General features: G+C 42.6%; 1 protein-coding gene across 7 annotated transcripts in view; it reads left to right on the top strand.

Annotated features, from left to right (window-relative positions):
- The window catches only part of DNAAF9 (dynein axonemal assembly factor 9), a 148,345-nt gene that overhangs the window by 80,550 nt on the left and 41,581 nt on the right, over positions 1-26,214 (top strand). For 4 of the 7 annotated variants that reach the window (XR_010935174.1, XM_067707614.1, XM_067707615.1 and 1 more), the window contains 12 exons: positions 1,696-1,740; positions 2,108-2,153; positions 5,671-5,782; positions 6,811-6,881; positions 7,809-7,859; positions 8,595-8,682; positions 12,473-12,544; positions 19,226-19,329; positions 23,313-23,459; positions 24,528-24,616; positions 25,037-25,138; positions 25,397-25,514. Coding sequence is in view for 6 of the 7 variants with exons in the window: in XM_067707614.1 (XP_067563715.1) it covers positions 1,696-1,740; positions 2,108-2,153; positions 5,671-5,782; positions 6,811-6,881; positions 7,809-7,859; positions 8,595-8,682; positions 12,473-12,544; positions 19,226-19,329; positions 23,313-23,459; positions 24,528-24,616; positions 25,037-25,138; positions 25,397-25,514 (1,045 nt within the window). In the remaining variant the exon portion in view is untranslated. The remainder of the gene's footprint in view (positions 1-1,695; positions 1,741-2,107; positions 2,154-5,670; positions 5,783-6,810; positions 6,882-7,808; positions 7,860-8,594; positions 8,683-12,472; positions 12,545-19,225; positions 19,330-23,312; positions 23,460-24,527; positions 24,617-25,036; positions 25,139-25,396; positions 25,515-26,214) is intronic. The other 3 variants (XM_067707616.1, XM_067707617.1, XM_067707618.1) reach the window with 3 other exon arrangements.

Below are 26,214 nucleotides of genomic sequence, written 5' to 3' on the forward strand. Positions count from 1 at the left end.
GGGTTCAGAGGTTAGAAAGATGAAGCTGGGGACATGAGTGGTGAGGTTTGTTAGGATTAGGGGCCCTGGGCACATGAAGATGGTCACTGCTTAGAAGAGAGTTGCCCTGAGCCTCATCTGCCTCTCAGATGGTAGAAACCCCTGAGCCTGGCCATGTCTCAGGGTCTAGAAGGTCTGGGAATTTGGCTTCCTGGCAGTCTTCCCATCACACATGTCCTGGCATATCACAGTGGATCTCTGTGTAGTCTTTGTCCATAGCTAAACCTTCTTGAACCCAGTCCACTCAAGCTTCTGTCCCATATGAGGACAACTTGGTGTACTTTTTTGTGAAGGAGACAAAAGACACCAATATCAGAGAGTTTCTTTAAGGACACTTCTGGGATGTGCCCTGTGGTACCTCAGTTCCATACCCCACATTTTCTTACATCTGCAGCCCTGGGTAGTGAGAAGGAACATTTGGAAAACTAAGTTAGTTAATGATCTAACAAGAAGAATTCTATTGCTATAGCTCCAGGAGTGTAGGAAAGAACCAGAACTCTTTGGTGCAAAGCTGTAGGCTTGCTTCAGGTTTCTTTTCCTTTCTTCTGGGTCTTCTGAATCTTGTAGCTCTGACCATGAGAGGGGAGGGCTAGAGGAAATTTGGTCCCTTAAGGCTGTGTGCTGACCTGAACTGTCTGTTCCTGGCAGACCTGAGTTTAAGGAAGCTTCTTTGCTTTCCAGCTGTGTGACCTTGGGCAAGATAGGGAGCTCTCTGTGCATCTGTTTCATCATCTTCCTGCCCTGTAGAGTGATTGGGCAAGTGAATGGGAGCTGCTGTCTCAGTGGGTTCTCCTCTCTTATCATCGGCATGGCTGACAAAGTCATTCCATTCCTCCTGTCCTCGGGGCCTTGCCTAGCCCACTCTGCCTTTCTAGGGCAGGCCACACTCTCAATCCCATGGCCTCCTGTGCATGGGGTGTACCACCCTGGCTGGAGGAAAGAACAAGGAGAGAATACATTCCAGGCAATAGGAGGAGAGTCTTCCAGGGCCAGCCCTCCACCCAAGAGCCCCACTTCCTTCTCTTCACATGGTCACTTCCCTCAAACTGCACCAAATTAGCAAATCTTCTCCCAAGAGGGACACGGGAAGTTAGCATATGACTGACTAGTACTTGTTAAGGCAAAAAAATTAAATTTAATTCAATTTAGAAACTTTCTTTTACAAAAAGAGTTGATGCCAAAAGGGTTTTCTGGTTATTCCTCAGTTCTGAAGGCCTGACCATGCCCATTATTACATAGCAGTTGACTGTGGGTAGCAGTCTGACTCCGAGCAGGGCTGGCAGCTTGACTTCAAAGGTGGTGAAGAGGAGGAGGAGCAGGAGAATATGTCAAGCTGTGGGCCAGAGGCCTGGGGCAAGTAGAGGTTTACTCTCAATCTGCCATGGATGGCAATCACATAGTTCTCTCCTGCTCTGTCCAAGAGTCAAGATAGCCCTGAGAATCTGCACAGAGGCAGGGCCATGACTGGAGTCAGACACTGACCCCATGTTTGCTGATGGCATGATACCCTAAGGCAGGTAAGGACGACACACACCTCACTGGTGGCTGTGAGAGCCCAGCACAGGTGCATTGCAGTGGCAGGTGTCTGGGGAGGATGCCAACACAGTGGTCACAAAAGCAGACTGACTTTTGTTTTATTTTGTTTTGGGTCTACAGCTCCAAGATGGCTTTTCATATACATGCTGTGAATAATCAGGGAAGGTAAGTATATGTTTATGGTGTGTCCTCACTGGGGGCAAGTTTTAGGAGCAAAATGAAGAGCAACTACCTTGTAACTGCTGGCATGGATGATCTTTTCACCCTTCTACACCTGGCAGTGGCATCACTCCAGGGCTGGGCTTGGAGGTGGCTGTGCTCAGCTGAGGCCCTTTGCCCTGAATGCTTTCCACTGAAAGACTAGGGTGGGTTGGGGGCTGAACCTAGTTCCCTCCAAGTGGAATTCTGCATACATGCAACCCAGTGTTTTGAAAATCCCTGAGAGAGATCTGAGTGTGAGTTGCTTCCAAGTTGAAAAAAAGAGAACACTGTAAATTTAATATATGTCTCTCCCATCAATTTCCTCTTGTAGAATTGTGCCTCTGGACAGTGAAGATAGCTTATACTTTGTGAAGACGGTAAGCAGAGCTGTTACAGGTCAGCTGGCAGGGAATGGCCTGTAGAGGACCATCTACAAGGGGTGAGGTAGGAGTGGGTGGGAGTCTTAGGCAGCCCACCCCTTACCTGAGAAAACTAGTCTACTTTCAGGACTGTTCCAGCTGCAGTGGTGGTGAGCCTGTGCTTTCTGAGGGTGTCCAGCAGCTGTACAAGGCTTACCACATCCACACTCCCATGTCTAGGTGCCCCTTGGGTGCAGAGTCTTAGCTGGGGAAGGGGAGGGTGAGGGTGTGGGGGTGGTAGACACCTCTTCCTGAGATTAGGAAGGCTTCCTCCAAGTGGCTGAGGTTTCTCTGACCTCACATGGAAATGGGAGCTGATGACAAGCCTACCTCAACACAGACCAAGTTTACAGTGGCTTCTCTGTGTTCCAAGGCCTGTGTTGATGCCCTTTTTTTAAAAATAATTAATTAATTTATTTATTTATTTATGGCTGCATTGGGTCTTCGTTGCTGCCCGCGAGCTTTCTCTAGTTGGGGCGAGCGAGGGCTGCTCTTCGTTGCGGTGCACGGGCTTCTCATTGCGGTGGCTTCTCTTGTTGTGGAGCACAGGCTCTAGGCACGCTGGCTTCAGTAGTTGTGGCGCGTGGGCTCAATAGTTGTGGCTCGTGGGCTCTAGAGCATAGACTCAGTAGTTACACGGGCTTAGTTGCTCCGCAGCATGTGGGATCTTCCTGGACCAGGGCTTGAACCCGTGTCCCCTGCATTGGCAGGCAGATTCTTAACCACTGCCCCACCAGGGGAAGTCCTTATGCCCTTATTTAACAGGCGCTTATGAAAATAAAAACAAACTAACGTTAAAAAAAAAAAAAACTGGGCCTGAGGCTCCTATGAAGTGGGGTAGTGAGAACAGAGCTTTCTGACCTATGTGCTGAAGGCAGAACTAATGGGCCAAGGGAATGGGTGTAGAGGTGCAGAAATATTGGTCCCTGAGGTGAGCTGGCGTGGTCTTGGGGAGCCAGGGTTTCTAAACCAGTTGCTCCCAGCCACATCCAAATCCTCTGTTTACCCCAGTGTATCCTGATATGAAGAAAATTGGCAAGCAATGCATAAGAGGATGGTGGACATCCAGCCAAGATTCTGGTTGTAGTATATATGGGTACAAGTTGTACCTTCAGTCCATTCTGTGGCTACTGCCTGAACCTTAATTTCAGTGAGCTTTTGGTCATAGGGAAGTGGGTGGGCAGATGTGGATGACTTGGTGCAAATGCATGCCCACTGCCATCACCAGGGGACAAGCATAGTGTTATCTCATCTACAGAGAGTGATACAACATGGGTAATTTTTTAAGGTTGTGAGTAGTTTCTGTGTATATAACATACCTGCTCCCTGTCTCTGTCAGTATTTTGTGGTGATGTTCTTTTAGAGCTAATGGAGACTTTTTTGTGACATTATTAAGACACTGGGAAATACTTTCTGATATTTAGGTAATAATACTTTGTCTCCTTGCTGGACTTTAGTTTCCCTGACTTCTCTTCTTAGACTCTCGTGCAGTGCTCTGGAAGATGCTTTGCACTGGAGTAGGTGATTAGCAGTCCAGTAGAACCATACTACTGTGTTAAGTACACATTCAGCAGCAGCTAATGAAATAGGAAAGAAAAGATAGGATGTTGGTGCTTTCTGTCCAAATCCTATCCTCCCTTCCAGGCAAAGATGAAGTTCTGTCTCCTCCTCCAAGCCTACCCTACTGATTTCTCCCTACAAGTACTGTATTCCTATAGGAATACATAATTAGGGAATAAATTACATAAATTAGGGAGTAATTCTATAGTAATGTGTCACATGATGACTTCTATGTAAGAATGCTCTTGTCTCTCCAGCTATACTTTATAGGTTTCCTGAAGATAGGAACGATGCTTCATATTTTTTCTCTCCCCATGCCACATGTGGGAAGTACATAGCAAGTGTCTAAAAAATACTACATGTATTCTTTTTAATGTCCTCTCTCCCCTTCCTCAACACCAGAGGCCAAATAGGGAAGTGGGGGATTAGGAAACCACAGGATTTGTCTTCCTAATTGATTTGGGAACCTAACTGATCATTGTCACTTAAGAGGAACCATGTAGCCCAGGAAGGTTCTGTGTCTTCAGATACTAAAAATTCTTTGAAACAAATTTAGATAAACCTTCCAGTTGTCATGCCTAATGAGAAAGTTAACTGAAATATAAAGCCTGTCTGTCACTTTGTACATTCCTTTATCACAACGACATGGATGATTAAGGACTTTAACTATGGTTTTTTTCCTTTCAACTCTTCTGCCATCTTTTTGTTTTCTTCTTTATAAATTTATTTATTTTTTATTTATTTATTTTTGGCTGCGTTGGGTCTTCATTGCTGCGCGGGCTTTCTCTAGTTGCGAAGAGCGGGGGCTACTCTTCATCGTGGTGCTGCACGGGCTTCTCATTGCAGTGGCTTCTCTTGTTGCAGAGCTCAGGCTGTAGGCGCACAGGCTTCAGTAGTTGTGACACATGGGCTTAGTTGCTCCGCGGCATGTGGGATCTTCCCAGACGAGGGCTCGAACCCGTGTCCCCTGCATTTGCAGGCAGATTCTTAACCACTGCACCACCAGGGAAGTCCCCTGCCATCTATTTGAGAATCTAACAGTCCCTTCAAGAGGCCTAGGTCTTTTGTCTCTGTACTGAGGATAGAGCAGGGATCCCATATGAGGACAACAAGGTGTGAAAATGAGCTCTGGCTTTAGGAGCTCTGTACCTGGCCATTCAGCATCGTCAGGCCAGGAAGGCCAGGAAGTGCTCATCGTGCAGCTTATCCTATGTCCTTCACCAGATCTTCACGGTCATCTCAAACTCTAACTCTGGCTTGTACCAATTTCTGCATTTCCTCTGCTAGATTCATCTCAGAATTATGTCATTTTCAGTGGTTTTTAACTAAATTATAGCCTTCTTACCAGCCATTCAGGAGCTTTCTCTGAGTTGCTCTAGTTTTTTTCTGGCCTGCTGAAGCCTCTATTTTTATTTGTCTTGGCCATTAAAGCTCGAACAGCTTTCTTTTAATTTTTTGGTACTGAAAGGAGCATTTGCATGTTTTGACAGGTATCCAGAAATATCCATGAAGACATGTATCCCCCTTTCCAGATTTGTTCAGAACTCAAGCCCAAACCAAAGAAGGAGTGGATGAACATGTAGACACACTGGGATGTGACACTGGTCATGATTAAGAAGGAAGGCTGTTGCATTGCCATTTAGGGAGGATAAGCAATTTGAGGGAATTTACAGAAACTTAAAGATATTCTTCATCTAGCCCAAGTCTGCCTCTGACCAAGGAGCAAAAGCCTGGGTGATCCTGAAGTCCTCTCCCAGTTTGAGATGTATTTCAAGATATACTTGAGTTTTCCTTAGAAATTCTCCAGTATTCTTTTGCCATGTGCCTTAGTATTTTGTGGTCTGTTTCTTATGGATTTTTCCCTGTATGTTTAGGACTGACAATTGGACTAGCTCTGGTTTCTTATTTGATACAGGCTTGTATGACCATCTATGACATTCCTGACTTGCTGGGAGGAAGTGGGTGCTTAGGATCTGTGGTCTTCTCAGAATCATTTTTGACATCTCAGATCTTGGTTAAAGAAAAGGGTAAGTGTATGTCATCTTTGGAAAGCAAAACTTGAACTTGTTTATATGTATATATATATTTTTGGCAAAATAAACCATAAACTAAATCAAAAGACCAGCAATAAACTGGTGAAAAGATTAGAATACTTAAAATAAACAAAGGGTATATTTCCTAATTTATGAAGAGCTTTTATAAATTGATAAGAAAAAGACAAGCTACCCCGTGGTAAATGGGCAAAAAATATGAGCAGGCAGTTTACCAGAGTGGAAAACAAAAAAAAAATTTTAATATTTTAAAAATATATATATTTTAATGTTTATACATACACAGACACACATAATTGACCCCTGGACACAGGTTTAAACTACACAGGTCCACGTATACACAAATTTTTTCAGTAAGTACATACTACAGAACTACATGTTCCATGGTTGGTTGAATCCGTGGATGTGGAACTGTGGATACAGAGGGCTGACTGTAAAGTTACACATGGATTTTCAACTGTGCAGAGGATCAGTACCCCTAGCCCTCACATTGTTCAAGGGTCCACTGTATGTATATGTATATATATATATATGAATATGTACAGCCTTACTAGTAGTCAGGAAAAAAGCAATTTGAAATAATAATTAACAAATTATGTTAGCAAAAATAATTTTTTTTTTACCCATTATGTTAGCAAAAAATTCTAGAGAATGATAATATCCAGTGCTAGTAGGATGAGCTTGATAATGTTTTGTTTGGTTTTTAATATGTACATCTGTACTACCTTGACAAAAATTAAAAGTGTAGATAAAATGGACTCTTTATTTAAATATGTATTTCTATTTGGTGTAAAAAGAACAGAGTTAATCACATGGGGAAGCCTTTCTCCATCCCCTCATTAGACTCCCTGTACCCAAATGAGGAAGTTTTCATTTTCTGAAGGCCTCAGACTCTGTATACTAATAAGAGGAGCCCTCACTCCTGAGAAGGGGAAGCAGTCTGGGGCCTGCAAGGTGGGCTCTGGTGGTGGGCAGTAACCGGCATATCTATGGTCTTCCTGCAGATGGCACTGTTACCACAGAAACCAGCTTCATAATCCTGACAGCTGCCATACCCAGATTCTGCTCCTGGCTGGTTAGTGTCATTCATCAGGTGAAAGTGGACATAAACGTGGAGAAACTGGGGAGAACGTTTAAGAAAGAGCCTCTTCATTGGGTCCTGGTGGGATGTCAGATCCTTACCTAGCCACTTTTCAGGAATAGAAGTTTTTATCTCTGCTCTTTTTCTTTATACAGACGAATCTAGTTTCTTTAACTTTCTTATAATCTTGGAAAAGTTCCAAAAGAAAGGAACTCAGTTACTGGGTCCTGTTAAATTGTGAAAGGGAAAAATTAACACCCTCATTTTACAGATGAGGAGACTGAGGTTTAGAAATTGACCAACCTGTCCAAGGTCACAGGGAAAGTGAGAAGTGGATCATGTGCTCCCTTTTCTGGTCAGAATAGTTGCTGCTGAATTTTTACAACCACGTCTCTACATGTGGAATCGTCCCATCTTCATCTGTGGGACTTGATCTGAAACTCTGGTGCCTTGGGACACAGAAAATATGACAGCAGTGAGTCTAGTAATGGTCTGAGTACCTATTTCAGAATCTGTTTATATTCTGTTTCTACAATCCTGACATGAATAGAGGAGAGCAAGAGTCATCCTCTAATGTGAACATGTTTAAATGAGAACACATTCAAAATACTTTAAAATGTTTTCTTTCCTTCACCCCTAAAAATAGTTTTCTCCGAAGTGAAATGTAAGTGGAGACTAACATATCCTCTCCACATATCGTAGGCTCATTTAGCTGGACTTTAGGTCCCCATGAGAGAGCCCATCATGGCCTGGTGCTCTGAGCTTTGTGACCAGCAGCCAGCTCTGCCAGCCATCAGGGCCTGAGAACACTGGATTTGGTGGAGGGACTGCTCTCTTAGAAATATGTGAACACAAGGGAGACCTAGCAGAGTTTTGCCTTTGAAGTAGTAAACTGAAAATCTGCACTCCTTTTGGACACAGGTAGAAGATATAGAAGTAAAATTTTCTGAGAAAACCCAGCAATCGGTTATGGTAAGCAGCCTTCTTATTCTTAATGTTAACATCATATCAAAATGAAATGTAAACAGTTTATAAAACAACTTAAAATATTTCCTCTTACTGCTAATCTAAATGTTCTGTACCTTCTTGTCTCAATTCCTTTTTGTATTCTTCCCCTTCCCAGTAGAGCTCTAGAAATAACCATGTATGAGGTACAAACTAGAGGGATTCTTTCTGCCACTTAAACCTTTAGGTGTTTTTTCAAAATCTCCCAGTACTTTTAAAAGCAGATCTCAGGGACTTGCCTAGCTGTCCAGTGGTTAAGACTTCCCGCTTCCAGTGAAGGGGATGTGGGTTCAATCCCTGGTCGGGGAACTAAGATCCCACATGCCACGTGGTGTGGCATAAATAAATTACATACATGCAGATCTCAAATTGGCCTAGACATGTAGAGCTAAGAGGTCAAGGCTTTAGGCCAAGGAGAAGCTGCCTCTTTTATCAGAGGATATAAATCTACGGGAACATGAACAAGCATTGTAGACCATGGTGCCTAGACTCAGAGAGGACCTTAACATTCTTTTTCTCAGCACGAGTCACGAATACCAGTAACATGGCAAAGAGCCAAGCAGTGCCAAAGGCCATGAAAGAAGCTGGGTAAATCTGAGGCTGACTTAGCAGCCTCTGTAGATGGACTAACTTGGGCAGGACTTTTGATTCTCTGAATGTTTATGCTGTAAATCACCTGCTCTTTGTGTTTGTTTTTTAAAGGGAGATGAGTGTTTCCTGGGCACTTTTCTAACTAGAGGAGAAGGGGCGTATCTTTATTCTAGTAATCAACAGTCTTGGCCTGAGGAAGGTGAGCGGCTCTGACATTTCTGTTTTTGACTCTGTCTGGGTACCTCTTTCACAGGTTTCAGCATGAGTGTTGTAATTAATAATACATCTGATATCTGAAAAAACTTGTTGGTGTAGAAGTGTTTTCTTACTTACTTACTTTCTTTCTTACTTACAAAAGCTTTCTCTTTTGATCTGTCCATTTTCCAGATGAGGAAACTTGTGCTAGAAAGGACTGGTGCCAGAACTGCACCTGGTCCTCTTGCTGCTGCCTGAGGATTGCTCTTAGAATGGGCTAGAGCAGCAACATGTCCAGAAATAGGTTCTGTTGGGCCAAAACAAAACCTGGGTTAGTTTTTTACTGCTGTGTAGCAAATTACCACAAATTCGGTAGCTTAAAACAACATGCATTTATTTTCTCACAGTTCTGTGGTCAGAAGTCCAGGAAGGCTTTGCTGGATTCATGTTTAGGGTTTCGTAAGACTGAAGTCAGGGCATTAACCAGGCTTATATCTGGAGGCTCTGGGAAAGAACCTGCTCCCAAGCTCATCCAGGTTGTTTGCAGAGTGCATTTCCTTCAGACTGTAGGACTGAGGGGCCTCTTTCATTGCTGGCTATCAACTGGGACCACTCTTAACTCCTCCTCCCAGGAGTCCTTGCCCTGTGACCCCCTCCATCTCAGCAACAAAGAACCTTAATTGTGTTGAATCTCTTTCACACTTTGAATCTCTCTGAACTCCTCCTCTACCAGGCAGAGAAAAGTCTGCTTATAAAGGGCTCATGTGATTAGAGGAGGCCCAATCAGATAATCTCCCTTTTGCCATATAATGTTACATGAATACAGGAGTAACCTAAGAGGATGAAGATCATGGGGGCTGTTTTAAATTTCTGCCTATCACAGTGCGCCCTCTGGGCCCCACGATTCTCACATGCAAGATATAATCACCCCCACCCACAAGCCTCATTCCATTATGGTAACAATTCAGTCTTAAATCTCACCAACTGAAAAATCCATAATCTCATCATCAAGATTATTTAAATCAGCTGTACGTGAGGCTCTGGAGCTAATTCATAAAGTACAGGTCCGGGAACACAATTCCTTTCCATCTGTAGCCCTGTGAAATTAGAGGCAAGTTATCTGCCCCTGCCCTCACAACATACAAGGTAGGACTGGCATAGGATAACAGTTATAGACATTCATATTAAAAAGGGGGGAAAATGAAAGGTAAAAAGGAGTCCCAACCCCAAGGCAGCTTTGAAATTCAGCTAGACAAACTCCAGTTCCTAGATTAGGTTTCAAGGCCTAGGAATAGTCCTCCATGGCCCTTAGTTCTGCCCCCTGGGCTCTTGGTTCTACCCTCTAAACTCTTAGTTTTGCCCTCTAGGCTCATGACTCTGCCCTCTGGTCTGTGGCTATACCTCTGTCGTCCTTCCTTTTCGTGAAGGTGGCACTTTGTAGCTGACTAGTTTTATCAGCCTGCTTCTTGCCGCTAGAATTTTGGGGGTCCAACAGTCTCCTTTCATTTTTCTATTCTCTCTATCCCTTTCAGTCCAAGCTGGCAGTGTTTCTGCTGATGTAGAATTCTCAAGAACTGTGTTGGTCTTACATGGATTTCCTGGGGATTCATTCCATGCTCCTTTTTGGTTTCCTCAAAATAACATTTTCTTATGAGTCCTATTCTTTCCCTGTTAGATAAGCCTTTTTTGTGGAAGAGGAGTTATGACTTACTCCACAAATTCCTCATCCTTTACTAAGCAAATTCCCTCTCTAGATAATTTGTTCTTCTTGAAAATATTCTCTCCAGTGACAGGTTGCTCTCCATGTTCTCAGATCACTGGTTAAACTTGGCTCCTCCGTTGTCATAGAAGATAAAGCACAAGGAGTCCTGGTTTTCGATCCACAAAATGCCAGGTAGCATTTTTTATCATGCTGTGCCCCCTGCATTTCTGCCTCTCCAGATCCTGGTGCAAAAAACCAGGAAGTTAGGAACATTTGCCAAAGACAGGAGAGTATGTGACAGTACCCCCAGCCTTGAGGCAAAGTTGCATAATGTTTTAAAATCAGCTTGTAGACACAACACAGAGGTGGTTGTGCTGTGTCATAGTTGAGCCAGTTATAATATTTAGCAAGGATATTTGCCAAAATTAGTTTGCACCTTCTTAGCAAAAGTCCTTGTTAGAAAAATAATCTTACACTGTATTGAGTTATCCAGCAAGATTCAGTGTATCCTGAGGTCTCTACACACGAATAAAGCCAGGAATTTCTGGGGCCTTGTTAGTCACACACTTGAGAGCTTAGATTTCACACTTTCTTAGTTCCTGAGGAAAATGTAGTTTGAATTTAGGAGATGGTTTTCTGAGGCAGGAAATTTCAGTAGAGCAGAGAATTTAAATAGGAGTATCCTCTGGCTGTGTATTTAGCATTTCACCACTTCAGGGCTCAGGTCAATTTTATAGGGTTTGAAGTTTATACCACTTCAGGGCTCTCTTAAGGAAAAATAGTACATACAGAAGGGTTAAGTCTCTTCTCTGGGCCTTGAAAAGGGGCTTGAGCAGGTGAGGGGTCCTGAAGCTTAAATGTCATTTGGATCTAGGTAAATATGCCTGGAGTTGAGACTGAGATTTATCTGTTCCCATCCTCTGAAGGCATTTAAAGAGCTCATCAGCATGCATTATCTTGATTGATCTTCGTATCTTGAGCCCCATAGAAGGTGAAAAATGGGTCTGAGGTTATAGTACAAGTTAGTGGTGACATCTCGGGGGGTGGTCCAGGTCTTTTGATTTTTGGTCTAGGGATGGCCCAGTGAACTACTTACGGACAAAAAGAATAGTACCTGCTTTACCTTGAAATGTTTCCAGCTCTGGTATCTTTTCCCTTTCCCAGTTAGTGACTTCTGCTATCAAAAGACTTTTTGTTATGCAGCCTCCTTTTCATTCATTTCCTTTATGTGCCCTTCTCTTCCCTATCCTGCTGACCTTGATCAGGCAAGCTGCCCAGTACCTAATCCTCAGGAGCCTGCTTTAGAGTTTTACCACATATGCCTATATCTCTAAACAATGTCTTATTTTTGAATTTAATACAAATTAGGATCATACTCTATCGTGTTCTTCTGGGACTTGCTTTTTTCACTCAGTGTTCTGGTCCTAAGATTCATCCAGATTGTTGTGTGTAGCCGTAAGGCTCATTCATTTTCATGGTTCCATAGGATTGCTTTGTATGAAAATACGCTGTTTATCCTTTTGACTCTTGATGGACATTTGGGTTGTTTATAGTTTTTTGCTATTGCAGACAGTGCTCTCATGAGCATTCCTGTACTTGTCTCTTGGTGCACCTGGCACCAGGACAGTGCCTTACAACACATCTTTCTTGTGGTATGTAAAGACATAATTGCCATCTATGGTCTCAATCCTCTGATTTTCCTGTTACATTTCTGGCTGATTGTACCAGCCAGCATTGAGATCTCTGGTACGTTGGTCTTCCCTGAATGTTTGCCACTTGTTGTTGTTGTTTAATATTTATTTTGTTGTTGTTGTTGTTGTACCAGGTCTTAATTGCGGCAGGCGGGCTCCTTATTTGCGGTTCTCGGGCTCCTTAGTTGAGGCTCACCGGCTCCTTAGTTGTAGCATATGAACTCTTAGTTGTGACATGCATGTGGGATCTAGTTCCCTGACCAGGGATCGAACCTGGGCCCCCTGCATTGGGAGCGCAGAGTCTTATCCACCACGTCACCAGAGAAGTCCCATGTTTGCCATTTGGATTGCTTTGGTTTTTGATATCCCTACGTATGGAATTTTCTGTGCTTTGCCCCCAGATAAAGTCAACCACTCCAGCAGGCCAGCCTCTCTCCTTCATAAGACTTCTGCACCACAGAGCTGGAGGGGAGGTAATGTGAATAGCCCCAAGCTAAAATACCATAGATTTCCACTGTTCTTACCAAGCTTCAGTAGAATTCCTTAAATGCTTCTCAGTTTTGTTGTATAACTTTGGTCCGTTTCCAGAGTCCTTAACTAGTTGTTTTTGACAGTCCAGTTTTATGGCTGCTTCCTGGGGAGAGAATTTTCCAGACTCCTCACAGCCATTTCAGAAGTCCCAACCCTGAGGCTTTTGAAAGATATTTTCACTTGGTAAAGAATTGTAGGTTGACCATTTCTTTCTGTGCTTTAAAGATGTTGCTCCACTCCACTGTCTTCTTACTAACATTATTTCTGAGCAGAAATCTACTGTCATTCTTATCTTTGTTCCTTTCTATATAAGGTGTCTTTTATTACCAGCTGCTTTTAAGATTTTCTTTCTTTTTATCACAGATTTTAAGCAGTCTGATCTTTATGTGACTGGTGTGGTTTTCTTCATGTTGCTTATGCTTGGGATTCATTTAGTTTCTTGCATTGATGGATTTAGAGTTTTCCTCAAATTTGGAAATTTTTTGGCCATTATTTCTTCAGTTTTTCCCCTCTCCTTCAAGGATTCCAATTACATACATTTGGCTGCCTAAAGTTGTCCCACAGCTCCCTGATGCTCTGTACAATTATTTTTAGTCTTTTTTCTCTTTATGTTTTATTTTGCATAGTTTCTACATATTCTGATTTACTAATCTTTTGTTCTGCATTGTTGTTATGAGTTTGTTAAATTAACATTTGTTGAACGGAACACAGGCTGCTGGATGGTGAGCCAGGTTCAACAAAAGACCACAAAAGAAATTGAAATGGCATGCCTTGAGGGGCTACACGGAGGTGTGGGGGGCAGGGGGCGGTGGTCAAGGCAAGGTGCTGGCTGGACCTGGGTACCTGCCTTTATTAGGGTCTGTGGGTTGGCGTGCTTTGGGATTCCTTAGCCTTTTGGCTAAGGCCAAACTGGTCAATTCAAACCAAAAAGAGTGGAATTTTGGTAAGCTCCATGGAGGTCTTATATAAGGGGCATACAAGGGGAAGGCACTAAGGAGGCAGGGGAGACTGTTGATGACAAGGGCTTCTGGGAAAGTCATATCAGGAACTTATATTTGCTAGTGACTCTGCAGGCTGTTGTCTAGGGCATGCGCTTGCATGAGGGGGCTAGTGTCAGTTTAAGGCCTGTGCAGGCCGCTTGGCCAAACAAGATGGATGCTGAGGTAGCAGTACCACGGAGTAGCTAAGCTCTCAACAGTTGTCATGTCATTAGTCTTATCCAGTGATTTTTTCTTCTCAGAAGTTGTATTTTTCATCTCTGGAAGTTCAATTTAGACATTTTTTACATCTTTCATGTCTCAGGTTAACATGGTTCAGTCTTTCCTCTAGCCGCGAACATAGGGAATACAGTGATAATAACTGGTCTATTTCTCTTCTACTCTTATCATCTGGGCCTGTCTTTTAAGCTTTGTTAGGCAAGAAGCAGAGCAGCATTTAGTTTAGGACTAATTTTACCCCGGTAGTGAGGCAAAATCATTCTGAGAACACGACCTACCATCCCTATGAAGTATGAGATTTTCCACTGTGGCTGGTGCGAATGGGCAGAATATCTGGTGCAAAGTATGAATTGATGTTCATTGTTTTACATGGGAATATCCATTTTTTCCAGCACCATTTGTTGAAAAGACTCTCCTTTCTACTTTGAATTGTCTTTGCACCTTTGTTGAATATCATTTGACCATATATCTACTATTTCCTACAAGCCTCAGTGAATGGTTGGCCCTCGGGCAGCACCTTCATTATCCCTGTAGCAATTTACAGATTCCAGAGTATTTTTTCCATCAGGCAGAGATTTTTTAGCAATGAGGAGCAGAGATGCTGGTACCATTGACACATAAAGTCTGAGAACTCTGGTGACCAAACTGAGTTTCACCTTCCTGTGATGGGAAGGCCCAGGCAGTGGCCATCTGCTTCATTCTGCACCCTCTCATGTGTTCCCTTGTGCTGATATGAAACTGTTGAGGGACACTTTAAAAGAGAAATTTCTCTGCAGCACTGAGCATGAATGAATTATATAGCATATACCTACAACATACATATTACCCACAGTTGCGTGTTACCTACAGCGTGGATGACTCTCAGGAACAGGATGCTGAAAGAAGTAAGCAAGTCACAAAAGAACACATGTATTAAGATTCCATTTGTATGAAAGTAAAAGAGACAAGACTAAATCATATATAGTTTATAGATACATTGAAGTATGGTAAAGCTACATAAAATTTGGGATGTTGGTTCCCTCTGGGTGGAAGAGAGAGGGCCTTTGAGGAAGGACATTGAGGAGGCTTCAAAGGCACTAGGAATACTTGATTTCTTAAGCTGAGTGGTGCATATACAGGCATCAGGGTTTGTTGTTGTTTAGGTTTTTCTCTTCTTTTTTTTTTTTTTTTTTTTTTCGGTATGCGGGCCTCTCACTGTTGTGGCCTCTCCCGTTGCGGAGCACAGGCTCCGGACGCGCAGGCACAGCGGCCATGGCTCACGGGCCTAGCCGTTCTGCGGCATGTGGGATCTTCCCGGACCAGGGCACAAAGCCGCGTCCCCTGCATTGGCAGACAGACTCTCAACCACTGCGCCACCAGGGAAGCCCAGGTTTTTTTCTTTAAATCGTATGTGTATACTTCACATACTGTCACACACACAGAAGGAAAATTATCCAGCCATTGCATCATAATATTTTTCCAGCAGTGATAATGTTCCCTCTTTACACAGGCTGGACCATTGGAGGATTTTTATTTTATTTATTTATTTTTTAATTAATTAATTAATTTATTTTTGGCTGTGTTGGGTCTTTGCTGCATGAGGGTTTTCTCTAGTTGTGGTGAGTGGGGGCTAGTCTTCGTTGTGGTGCACATGCTTCTCATTGCGGTGGCTTCTCTTGTTGCAGAGCATGGGCTCTAGGCACGCGGGCTCAGTAGCTGTGGCTCAAGGGCTCTAAAGTGCACGCTCAGTAGTTGTGGCGCACGGGCTTAGTTGCTCCGCAGCATGTGGGATCTTCCTGGACCAGAGCTCGAACCCGTGTCCCCTACATTGGCAGGCGAATTCTTAACCACTGCGCCACCAGGGAAGTCCAGGGGTTTTTATTTGTACAGCCAGTTGTCTGAAGGAGGAAAAGCCAAATTCTTCATTAACATTTGGTGTCTTATTTTGCCCTGAGGGCTCGTTCCTGTTAGATGTCCGGGGATGTAGAGGTCAGTCAAAGACAGCCCTGCTGTAGTCCCCTGCTACTTCTTGGGTACTGAGGGGGAACTTCCTCTTACCTTGGGTTTTCAGACTCACAGAATGGAGAAGGAATGAAAGAGCCCATTAAGCAAGGCACCAGGGATTGGTTAAGGAGCCAGGGAGATCTCATCAGGAATTGGCTCCCCCAGTCACTGAGAAGCCCTTGCAAAGGCATGTCCTATCAGATAACAGTTTGACAGTCACAAGTCCAGAACAGATACTGGAAGTGTTACTACTTCAAGTGGATTAGGATCTAAGAGACTGGGGCACTGGCATTGGACCACCCAGTGAGAGACTTCAGTTATCTCATGTGTGCCCTGAGAATAATAACAGAGTTACTATTCCCAGAGCAAAGGGTGGTTGCAACACAGAACAGTCTGCACCAGTACTAAAATCAGCTCTTGCCCTGGGCCAGGCCCCATAGTGAGTACTTTTCCAGCACTGCCTTGTGAATTTCTCTCTGCCTCTTTTCCATTTTGTTTTGAGGCTTTAGAATCTAGGGGGAGAAGAAGTGCTGGAGACGACCATCCTGATCCACTTCTTTTCCCATCTTCCCAGTGACTACTTGGAATGTACCAACTCTCAGATATGTGCTGTTTTCTGGAAGCTTTGGAGTGATTCTGAGGTTTGTCCAGGAGGCCTTTGAGTGGTACTTGTTCTTGAGAAGCTTCATGTTAGAGGTATACAGGTGGACGGTGAGCCCAGGACATGGAAGGGTCCAGATACTAAGCAGTAGGTAGGGGAGCAGTTTCTACCTGATTACACCTGTTGACCCCTCTTTCCTCTTTAACAGTAGGTAGAGTGATCTTGTGGCTGCAGTTTAAGAAGTTGTGGTGTTAGGAGCGTGTTAAGGGCTTTGGTTGGGCCCTGGAGGAGTTGATGGAAGGAGATGGCAGTGGTGGGACTGCCAGGCAGCACTGAGGGCTTGTTGAGGTTGAGCAAGCAGAGAAGGTGCCTCATCAGATTAGCCACAAATGGGCTGTGGGTAGAGCAGAAGTAAAGGAAAAAAGAGAATTGAAGTGGCTAGCATGGCACAGTGCCCTGGCATCAGACAAACCTGTGTTCTGCACTTGGCTCCACTATCAAGCAGTTCTATGACTTTTGGGAAGATCTCTCTAAGCTTGAATTTCCCATCAGTCCTCTAAAAATAATACTAACTCTTACAGTTGTTGCAAAGATGGAAAACTGTAATGTATATGACATGGTTGGTGCTTAGTAAATACTAAATAAAATCTGTTCCCATCCCTTTCCCTGACAAAACAGAGATCAAAAGTTTGTCTTGGGGCTTCCCTGGTGGCGCAGTTGTTGAGAGCCCGCCTGCCGATGCAGGGGACGCGGGTTCGTGCCCCGGTCCGGGAGGATCCCACATGCCGCAGAGCGGCTGGGCCTGTGAGCCATGGCCGCTGAGCCTGTGCGTCCGGAGCCTGTACTCCGCAACGGGAGAGGCCGCAACAGTGAGAGGCCCGCGTACCACTAAAAAAAAAAAAAAAAAAAAAAAAAAAAAAAGGTTTGTCTTCTCCCTGGGGATTGGCCCTGAATGTGGATGAGAGGAAAGTCAGAAATTTCTGAGCAATAAGGGAAAATGGGGGAACTGAAGGCTTCAAAGGCTCAGTGACATCACGGGATGAGGTTTGGGGAGTGAGATAGTTAAAAGTATGATGGCATTTTGTAGTCAGAGAGTAGGTTCTGGAGCTGAAGATTTCAGAAGTTAAGACATTCTGGGTGCTGCTTTACTGGTATGGAACTGGCATTGAGGAGCAGCGAGGCCAGAGCATGGCATGGCCCACCCCCTGATCTCTCAGAGGGAATGGAAGTGTCGGCTTTGGAAGAGAAGACTGTGAACACATTCAGAAGCTGTTTGAAGTGTTGTAGCATAATTAGGAGGGCAGTAGATGTGAGCAGTGAAGGAAAAGAGGGGCATGAGTCTCTGAGGGAATGAAAATGTTGTGCCATTTTGGGAGGGAATGGTCTGGGAACAGCAGTGATGAACCTTGGCATGGGTGCAGGATGAGGCTGGGGCATGAGGAGCCTCCACTCAAGAGGGCCATAGGGCAAGACTGTGTGTAGGTGAGGCTAGGTTTTACTTGTTAGAGGGTAGGAGACTTACAGGACTTGAACCATTGAGTGCCTTGAACTGGGCTGGCTGGTAAGGTTGGCATTAGTTCCCGCTGACTGGTTGTCTTGTTCTTTTGTTGAGATTCAGGCTTCAAACCGTCCTCTAGTACCTAAAATCTGCCTCCACCTCCCCCACTTCTCCCCACCCCCCATTAACATGCACACACACAAGCACACATACTCTCTAGGCCCCTCTCTGCCTCCTGAAACCCCACCTTTTCAGGAAACCTTCAAAACTTGGCCTTTGCTCTTCTTGTCATTACAACTTACACAGCTTTGGGGCTGCCTTTTTAGAACTACAGCTCAAGGAATCAGTCCCTCTTCTTGGTCTCATGTCCTCGCCTTAGCAGTAAGATACTGGCGGTTTTCCCCAAGCCTGTGCCTTGAGCTCTAAGAAATACTCTATCTCTTCTCTGTTTGTGAAAACATGGAAAGAAAGGCTATTACAGGAATAGGAAGGATCCAGCTTGGACCGTTCCAGAGAGCAGCTTCACCTAGGTGTCTTATGGGTGCCCTGGGTGCTTCATTTGGGTCTCCAAAGCAAGCCCAGGCCCAGCCTTAACCCTTGTCACCTTAGTGTCCATCATTTCTATGATCTACTCCCTAGGGCCCATACTGAGCTGCTGTGTAACCTTGGCCACCCAGGAAACAAGCAGCTCTCCTTAAACCTGAATCCTTATTCTAAGGAACCCACACTCAGTGTCCATGTCCCATCCATCTTGCTTTTGGGAACTACAGAACAGCAGCCTCCAGTGTCTGTAGAATTCACTTATTGCCTAACTCACATGTTCCTTTCCTGGCAAGGGGCTCTTAAGCACCCTTCACCATTCTTTCAACAACTGATGCCTTAGTGCCCTTTCTTGGGCCTTATGTGAGAGATGTGGTCATTTCAGAGCTGAGCCAGCTTCTGCCAAAATAGTAGAAAGGAACATCTATAAACTCAGTAATGGAGCAGATATACCCAAAGTCTTTTTTAGTGTATTTCCCTGGAAGACACCCATAAGTGAATGTGAATTTTGCCTCTCTCCATCAGCTGATAACTTACTCACTTGTTGCTTTTTCTAATTCTTATGCAAAGACTGTATCTGATGCCTCATTTCTCTCTGAGGCCCTAGGAGGGTACATTGGCTTTCTCAGAGCACAGTTCTCAGCATAAAGATTGTTTAACTTAAGCACTTCAGATGGTCTCTAGTTACCACTCTGTCTTGGCCTGGAACCTGCAGGAAGAACGCTGTGATACTGGCCCCCAGAATCCAGCCCTCCAGCTCTTACCAGATCTCTTTTCCTTCCAGGGAAAGTACATTTCTTCTCTGGTGGACTTCTGTTTTCTGACCGTCATCACGGAAATATCATCATTTCCAAGGATCACATGAATTCCGTTTTGTTTTATGATGGGGTAGGTGTTTTACAGTCCATGGTTTTGATGTTCAGAAAGATACTCACACTTCTGAGGGAAAATCAAATAACTCCCTGTCTTCCCTCTACCACCACAGGGCAGGATGTTAGGAACCAGCACTGCCCTTGAGGCAGGCAGGCAGGAAAGTCATGGAGAGGCTCTTGTGAGCCATAGGGGTAGCTATGAGTTTCTCCTAGCCTGTACCCTTTGGCCAGGGCACAGCTCATCACAGTGTGACACCAGAGCAGAGGGCAGGCTCTCCACCCTGTGTGGTCTCAGCCTCAAAACCAGCTTGTTTGGGAGCCGGGACAGAGACCGGGTAAAGTGGTTTGGTCAGATAGCTCTGAAAATGAATTATGTGAGCAAGTCAGAAAGAGTTATGTCTTTCTTCCACATAGAACCTGGTTCCTTAAAGGCTGTTCAAAAATGCAGACAGACCAACCAGACAGGTTAGATGGCTATATTAGGTGAAAGCTTTGATATTTGATATTAATTAGGTTAAAGAGTCTTCCAACATCAGGAAGGAAAGGGTGAAACTTAAGGGCTGGAATGATAAGTTACCTAATTTTGGGGTGGGTGGGGATGGATTTTTAACTCATATCAAAAATGAAAATAAACTTCTGAGAAAATTAAATATTTTAAAATTTCATAACTAGAAAGAAGGGTATAGTTACAAATTATTTTTCTTATGAGAACTTTTTTAAATTTAATTTTTATTTTATATTGGGGTGTAGTTGATTTACAGTGTATTAGTTTCAGGTGTACAGCAAAGCGATTCAGTTATACATTTACATATATCCATTCTTTTTCAGATTCTGATGAGAACTTTTAAGATCTACTGTCTTAGACATATATATTATTAAATGATCACCACAATAAGTCCAGTTAAGGAGAATATAAAAATGAATATTTATTAAATCTTTAGGGACAGGAAGACTTTCTAATCTAAGCTTAGAAATGATACAAGAAATTCTAAAGAAACAGTTTATCAGATTTGACCACTTAAGGATTTTTTAACTTTTTGCTGATAATTTATTGAAATATACTCTAAGTGCAATTAACTGGCTACAGGGACTTATTGTACAACACAGGGAATATAGCCAATATTTTATAATAACTATAAATAGAATATAACCCTTAAAAATTGTGAATCACTATGTTGTACACCTGAAATTTATATAATATTGTACATCAGCTATACCTAAAAGAAGCATGTAAAATATCTCATAATATTTTTATATTGATTACATTTAAAATATTGTGGATATGTTCGATTGAATAAAATATATTATAAATACATACATACATACAGTTTAACTGTATCTGTTTAAAGTTTTGACAGATGTATATATTCATGAAACCACCAGCACAGTCAAGATACAGATTTTTGTCACCCCCCAAAAGTTTTCTAATACCTTTTTGCAGATCATCTTTTCCCCCAGCTTCTGGCTTTAGGCAACCACTTACTAGCTTTCTGTCACTGTAGATTAGTTTGCATTTTCTAAAATGTTATATAAATGGACATGATACATTCTGTACCCTTTTGAGCCTGGCATTTTTCACTCAACATGATTTTTAGGTCATCCATGTTGTTGTGTGTATCAATAGTTTTTCCTTTTTATTGCTTTATTGATGAGTAGTATTCCACTGTATGGATGTAGCATAAAATTTATCACACTAATAATTTAAAACTCTAAAAAGTATTCAAAAGGGGAATTAAAAGACAAAAACACAAACCAGGAAAACTGTTTTTGGTGATTAAAAAAAAAATGAGTTGCTGTTTCTTTTCTATGAAGAGCTCTAACTTTATCAACATGAAAACACTGAGTGCCAGGTCATGGATGTTCAGAGGACGTGAGGTTAGTTAACAGATACGTGGAAGCACATCAGATGCATGCTACCACTAATGTAAATTACCACTAATGTAAATTAGTAAATTAGTAAAGAGTAGATAAAAGGTACAGTGAAGTAAACAAAAGGTGAAGTGGAATTTATAATATGAATGTCCAGTCATAGTGGTGGGTTAAGAGGGGAGTCAGATGCAGCCTTTGAAAACGTTTACAGATAGTTTACAACAACATGGTAGATGCGAATGGTAGATTAAGTTTTAAAAGCAAGATATGAAACTGTAAAAGTGAATATGATTTCCCAATACATAAAAAAGGGAAGTCAATGAATGAATAGGAAGAATAGACTAGAAGGAAAAGTACTAAAATGTTAGCTGTAGTTGGAGTTGGGTGATGGGACCTTGGATTAATTTTTTTAACCTTTATTCTCTATTCTATTTTTATATTTTTCTCAAATTTTTATTTAATGAACATATGACTTTCATAATGAAATCTTAAATTATTAAAAAAAAAAAAAAAGGGACTTCCCTGGCCGTCCAGTGGTTAAGACCCCATGCTCCCAATGCAGCAGGCCCAGGTTTGGGCCCAGGTTTGGTCCCTGGTTGGGGAACTAAAATCCCACATAACACAACTAAGCCCATGTGCTGCAACTAGAGAAGCCCACAGCCAAAAATCAATAAATAAAAATTTTAAAGTATATATAAACTAACTTTAAAAAAAAACCTTTTCCTCTAAGATCAGGAGCAAGACGAAAATACTTGCTTTTGCCACGTCTATTCAACATAGTATTGGAAGTCCTAGCCAGAGCAATTAGGCGAGCAAAAGAAATAAAAGGCATTTAAATTGGAAAGAAAGAAGTAAAAGTAGCTCTGTTCATGGATGACATGATTTATATGTAGAAATTCCTAAAGATTACACACACACACACACACACACACACAAACTGTTAGAATTAACAAACGAATCACCAACGTTGCAGAATATGAAATAAACAGATAAAAGAACAGTTGCATTTCTGTACCCAAACTGTGAATAATCCGAAACGGTTCTTAAGGAAACAATTCCAGTAAATTTAACCAAGGAGTTGAAAGACTTAAAACACCAAAATCCACAAAACATTGCTGAAAGAAATTAAAGAAGACCTAAATAAATGGTAAGACATCCCACGTTCATGGGCTGGAAAACTTAATATTAAAATAAGATGATAGTACTACCCAAAGCAATCAATAGATTCAGGGCAATTCCTGTTAAAACCCCAATGGCATTTTTTGCAGAAATGAAAAAACCCATCCTGAAATTCATATGGAATCTCAAGGGACTCCCTTGCCAAAATAGCCAAAATGATCTTGAAAAAGAAGAAAGTTGGAGGACTCACACTTCCTAATTTCAAAACTAGCTACAGAGCTACAATAATTGTAACAGTGTGGTATTGGTGTAAGATTAGATATGTAGACCAATGGAGCAGAATAGAGAGCCCAAAAAGAAAGTCTTGCTTATATGGTCAAATGATTTTCAACAAGGGTGCCAAGATCATTCAATGAGAAGAGGACAGTCTTTTCAACAAACAGTGCTGGAAAAACTGGATATCCACATGCAAAAGAATGAAGTTAGACTCTTACCTTACACTGTATACAAAAAAAAACTCAAAATGGAGTATAAGCCTAAATGTGGGAACGAAAACTATTAAATTCTTAGAAGAAAACATAGGAGTAAATCCTCGTGACCTTGGATTAGGCAGCAGTTTCTTGGATTTGACACCAAAAGCACAGACAACAAAAGAAAAAAATATATAAGTTGGACTTCATCAAATTTTAAAACTTCTCTGCATCAAAAGACTCTATTAAGAATGTGAAATGCAGCCCACAGAATGGGAGAAAATATTTGCAAATCATTTATCCGATAAGGGATTAATATCCTAGGAAGAGATGATATTTTCAGTTTAGGAGAAAAGACCCTGTACTTCCTATATCTCCTAAAACTGGGTGTGGGTAAGCACATCTATAACTGAATCCCAGTAAACCACGTAATGTGAAAATAACTGGACTGACATTCACCATATGTGTTCTGACAGTAGATGTGAGGGCTTGTATCATGCATATGGCTTTTCTCAGTGATGCTCCCTCTTTTTCTCTTTAGGATTCCACCAGTATTGTTGCTGCCCTTCTGATAGACTTCAAAAGTTCATTGCTTCCCCATCTTCCAGTTCATTTCCGTGGATCAAACAATTTTCTGATGATTGCCCTTTTCCCCAAATCCAAGATATACCAAACATTTTACTCAGAGGTAACATCAATCATTATTCAGCAAAACAATTACTACCCTTTTTCCTAGCAATTTAGTTGGTAAGGCAGTGTTTCAGGGCTAACAGTGAGGTGCTGAGAGGGAGAGTTGGGAGGGCTGGTGTGAGGGTGGCTGCTTCTGATCTTTTTGGGTTCTGGAATAGACTCTTGCCATTGAAAGGTGAGAACCTAAAGGAACTGAACAAAAGGCTTTCTAACTTCTAAGAAAAATATTCTTTGTCCCTTATAAGTCATAATTAGACTCATTTTCCTTTTAGCTACTTTATTGAGTTGTTAGGCCCAACCTACTGGGTCAGAGCTCTCTACCCCACCCCAAACTCTCGCTCCCCATGGTTCATAGGCCCTGCCCTTGCAAGTGGTTCCACCTGGCAGGCTGCACACCATAGGCTTTCAGCACAGATTGCACGAGTGAGGGAGCTCACCAAGAATTATACAGCCTACTTAGAGACCAAGCAGTAGCCAGAGTCATACAAATGGCCAGTCTTATTCTGGTGGAAATGCTTGGAAAGGTGTGGTGCAACAGCTTTTGAGAGGATAGTCCCTCCCTCAGGATAGATTCGTAGAACAGGGAGGAGGCAAGAACTGGCCTTGGCTGCAGAGCGGCTTTTAGGGCCTGTCTGTGTCTCCATCTTACCGCCAGCTGGTCCTTCTACCTCCTTGTGCTTGTCCTTTCAGTCTAGGAACCTAGAGATTCTCTTCAGCTATTCCTCTGCCTCTGGGCAGGAGTTGCTTGAACTCCTTCTGTCTGGCCCTATCACCAGGGAAAACATGCCCCTGCTGCCAGAACAGTATTACCTGATACCTTCCTCTGTGCTTCCTGGCCTCTTAAGGAGCAGAATCCCTGGGAGAAGAACCCAGAAAGAAATTCTAGTTTTTAAAAATACAGAACAGAATTGCTTCAGGCCTCTATTTTTGGAACAAACTTGTTTGTTATGATGGTTTTTCTCTGTACTGACAGTCTAGATTTTCAACAGCCATCAAATCCCCATGTGGGTTCCATATCCTGTTGTTGGGTTTAAAGTGTTCTTTGCTCAAATTCTGTTTTGTTTAGGTCTTCTCCCCCTGGCAACAGCAGGCTAACTCAGGGCTGTCTTTAAAAGTGATCCAGGAAGATGGATTATCTGTGGAACAAAAGAGATTGTAAGTGGCTGCCTTCAGTGTTTATGCTTGCTTTCCTAGGCTGTGTGTGTCTGCTCTCTCTGCAGGATGACTTGTGTTATGTAACACAGGGGTCCTGGCTTCTGAAAGGGCCGACACAATCATTCCAGTGCTGCCAACTTGCAGGTAGCCAGTGCCCTTGGGGAACAAAAGTCAAGAGAGATGAAATCCACCAAGAATCAGAAACCTGTAGTATTACCAAAGGTTTTAGGCCAGGCTTCCTATGTGGACAAACCAGTCATCTTGCATTAATGCCGAATTTTGCTTAAGTCAGTGAGATGCTTGTTTTAGAAGTATTGACTCTGTCACGGGACTTTGGCTTGAAAATATCAGAACAAGTTATGTAAAGTATGTTTGCTGTAGAGAGATGGAATTCTAATCTGTGAGCCTTTGATATTCCAGACACTCCAGTGCACAGAAGCTCTTCAGTGTCCTGAGCCATTCTGCTGGGGAGAAACGGAGTCCTCTAAAGCTACTCTCAGCCAAACTCCCAGAGCTGGATGGGTGAGCTCTGTTTTTCTGTTTCTGACTTTTGAAATGTCAGAAACCTCAGAGTTGGTGCTTTCTAAGCTCCATTTTCTTTCTTTATAGCTTCTTAAGAATAATTATAAAAAGTAGTAGTGACACACCATATACAATTTTATTCTCTAGAGATATTCACTAAGGTTTCTTTTCAGCAATTAAATAAGTTTATCATGTGAATGGGCACATTCAGGCAAGGCTGGTGATGGTAACATAATAGCATTGTCTTTCTTTTTCTAGGTTTCTCCAGCATTTTGCCGTCAGCAGCGTTAGTCGGGAACCCATGATGAGGACCCATCTCCCTGTCCTGCTGCAGCAAGCTGAAATCAACCCTACTCACACAGTAGAAAATGACAAGGTACAGCAGCTCACCAAATAAGCTGGGAATTCATGGGAAGATAATCCTGATAGCCTGCCCTTAATCTTCAGTGTCAATTAACAAAAGGAGCTCAGGCAGAGTCCCTTTTATAAGACTCTCCACCTCCCTGGATACTGATGTAATGATACACATGAAACCTGCTCTATATAATGACTGTGTACAGGCATCTACATTAACCCCAGCTGAGCCCCATAGCAATGATGAAACCCTGGCATATTGCTGTGCCTTCCCCTTGCTCCTCCAGGTCTTCCAAACTCCTGCTCAGTACTCTCATGCCATCAGCTCTTTCTGGTTGCAAGGACTTACCTGACACATTGAGCTTCGTAAGGGGAAGTGTTAGCAAGACCTTGCTAGCACCACCAGGATAAGGTGACACTTTATAAACACTGTCTTCCCAAGAGTGGATTTTAATCTGCTCCTGCTTCACACGCCTCTCCTCTTGACTCCTCCCACCATTTCTTTGGAACCATATGTCATAATATGCTCAAAGAGGGCATTTATTTCTGTGCAAATCTAGAAGACACTCAGATGCAAAAGGAAATAGAAGCATTAAGCAGTCAGAAGCCTCATTTTTCCCTTAAGCAAGAGTTTAAAAATGAAAATGTTATATTTTACATATTTTTTTAATATATGTATTGATATTTCATATAACAAAGTGCTACAGGACTGGCCTTAAAGT

Source organism: Pseudorca crassidens, chromosome 15 (genome assembly GCF_039906515.1).
Source record: "Pseudorca crassidens isolate mPseCra1 chromosome 15, mPseCra1.hap1, whole genome shotgun sequence".
In the NCBI taxonomy this organism is placed as follows: Eukaryota; Metazoa; Chordata; class Mammalia; order Artiodactyla; family Delphinidae; genus Pseudorca; species Pseudorca crassidens.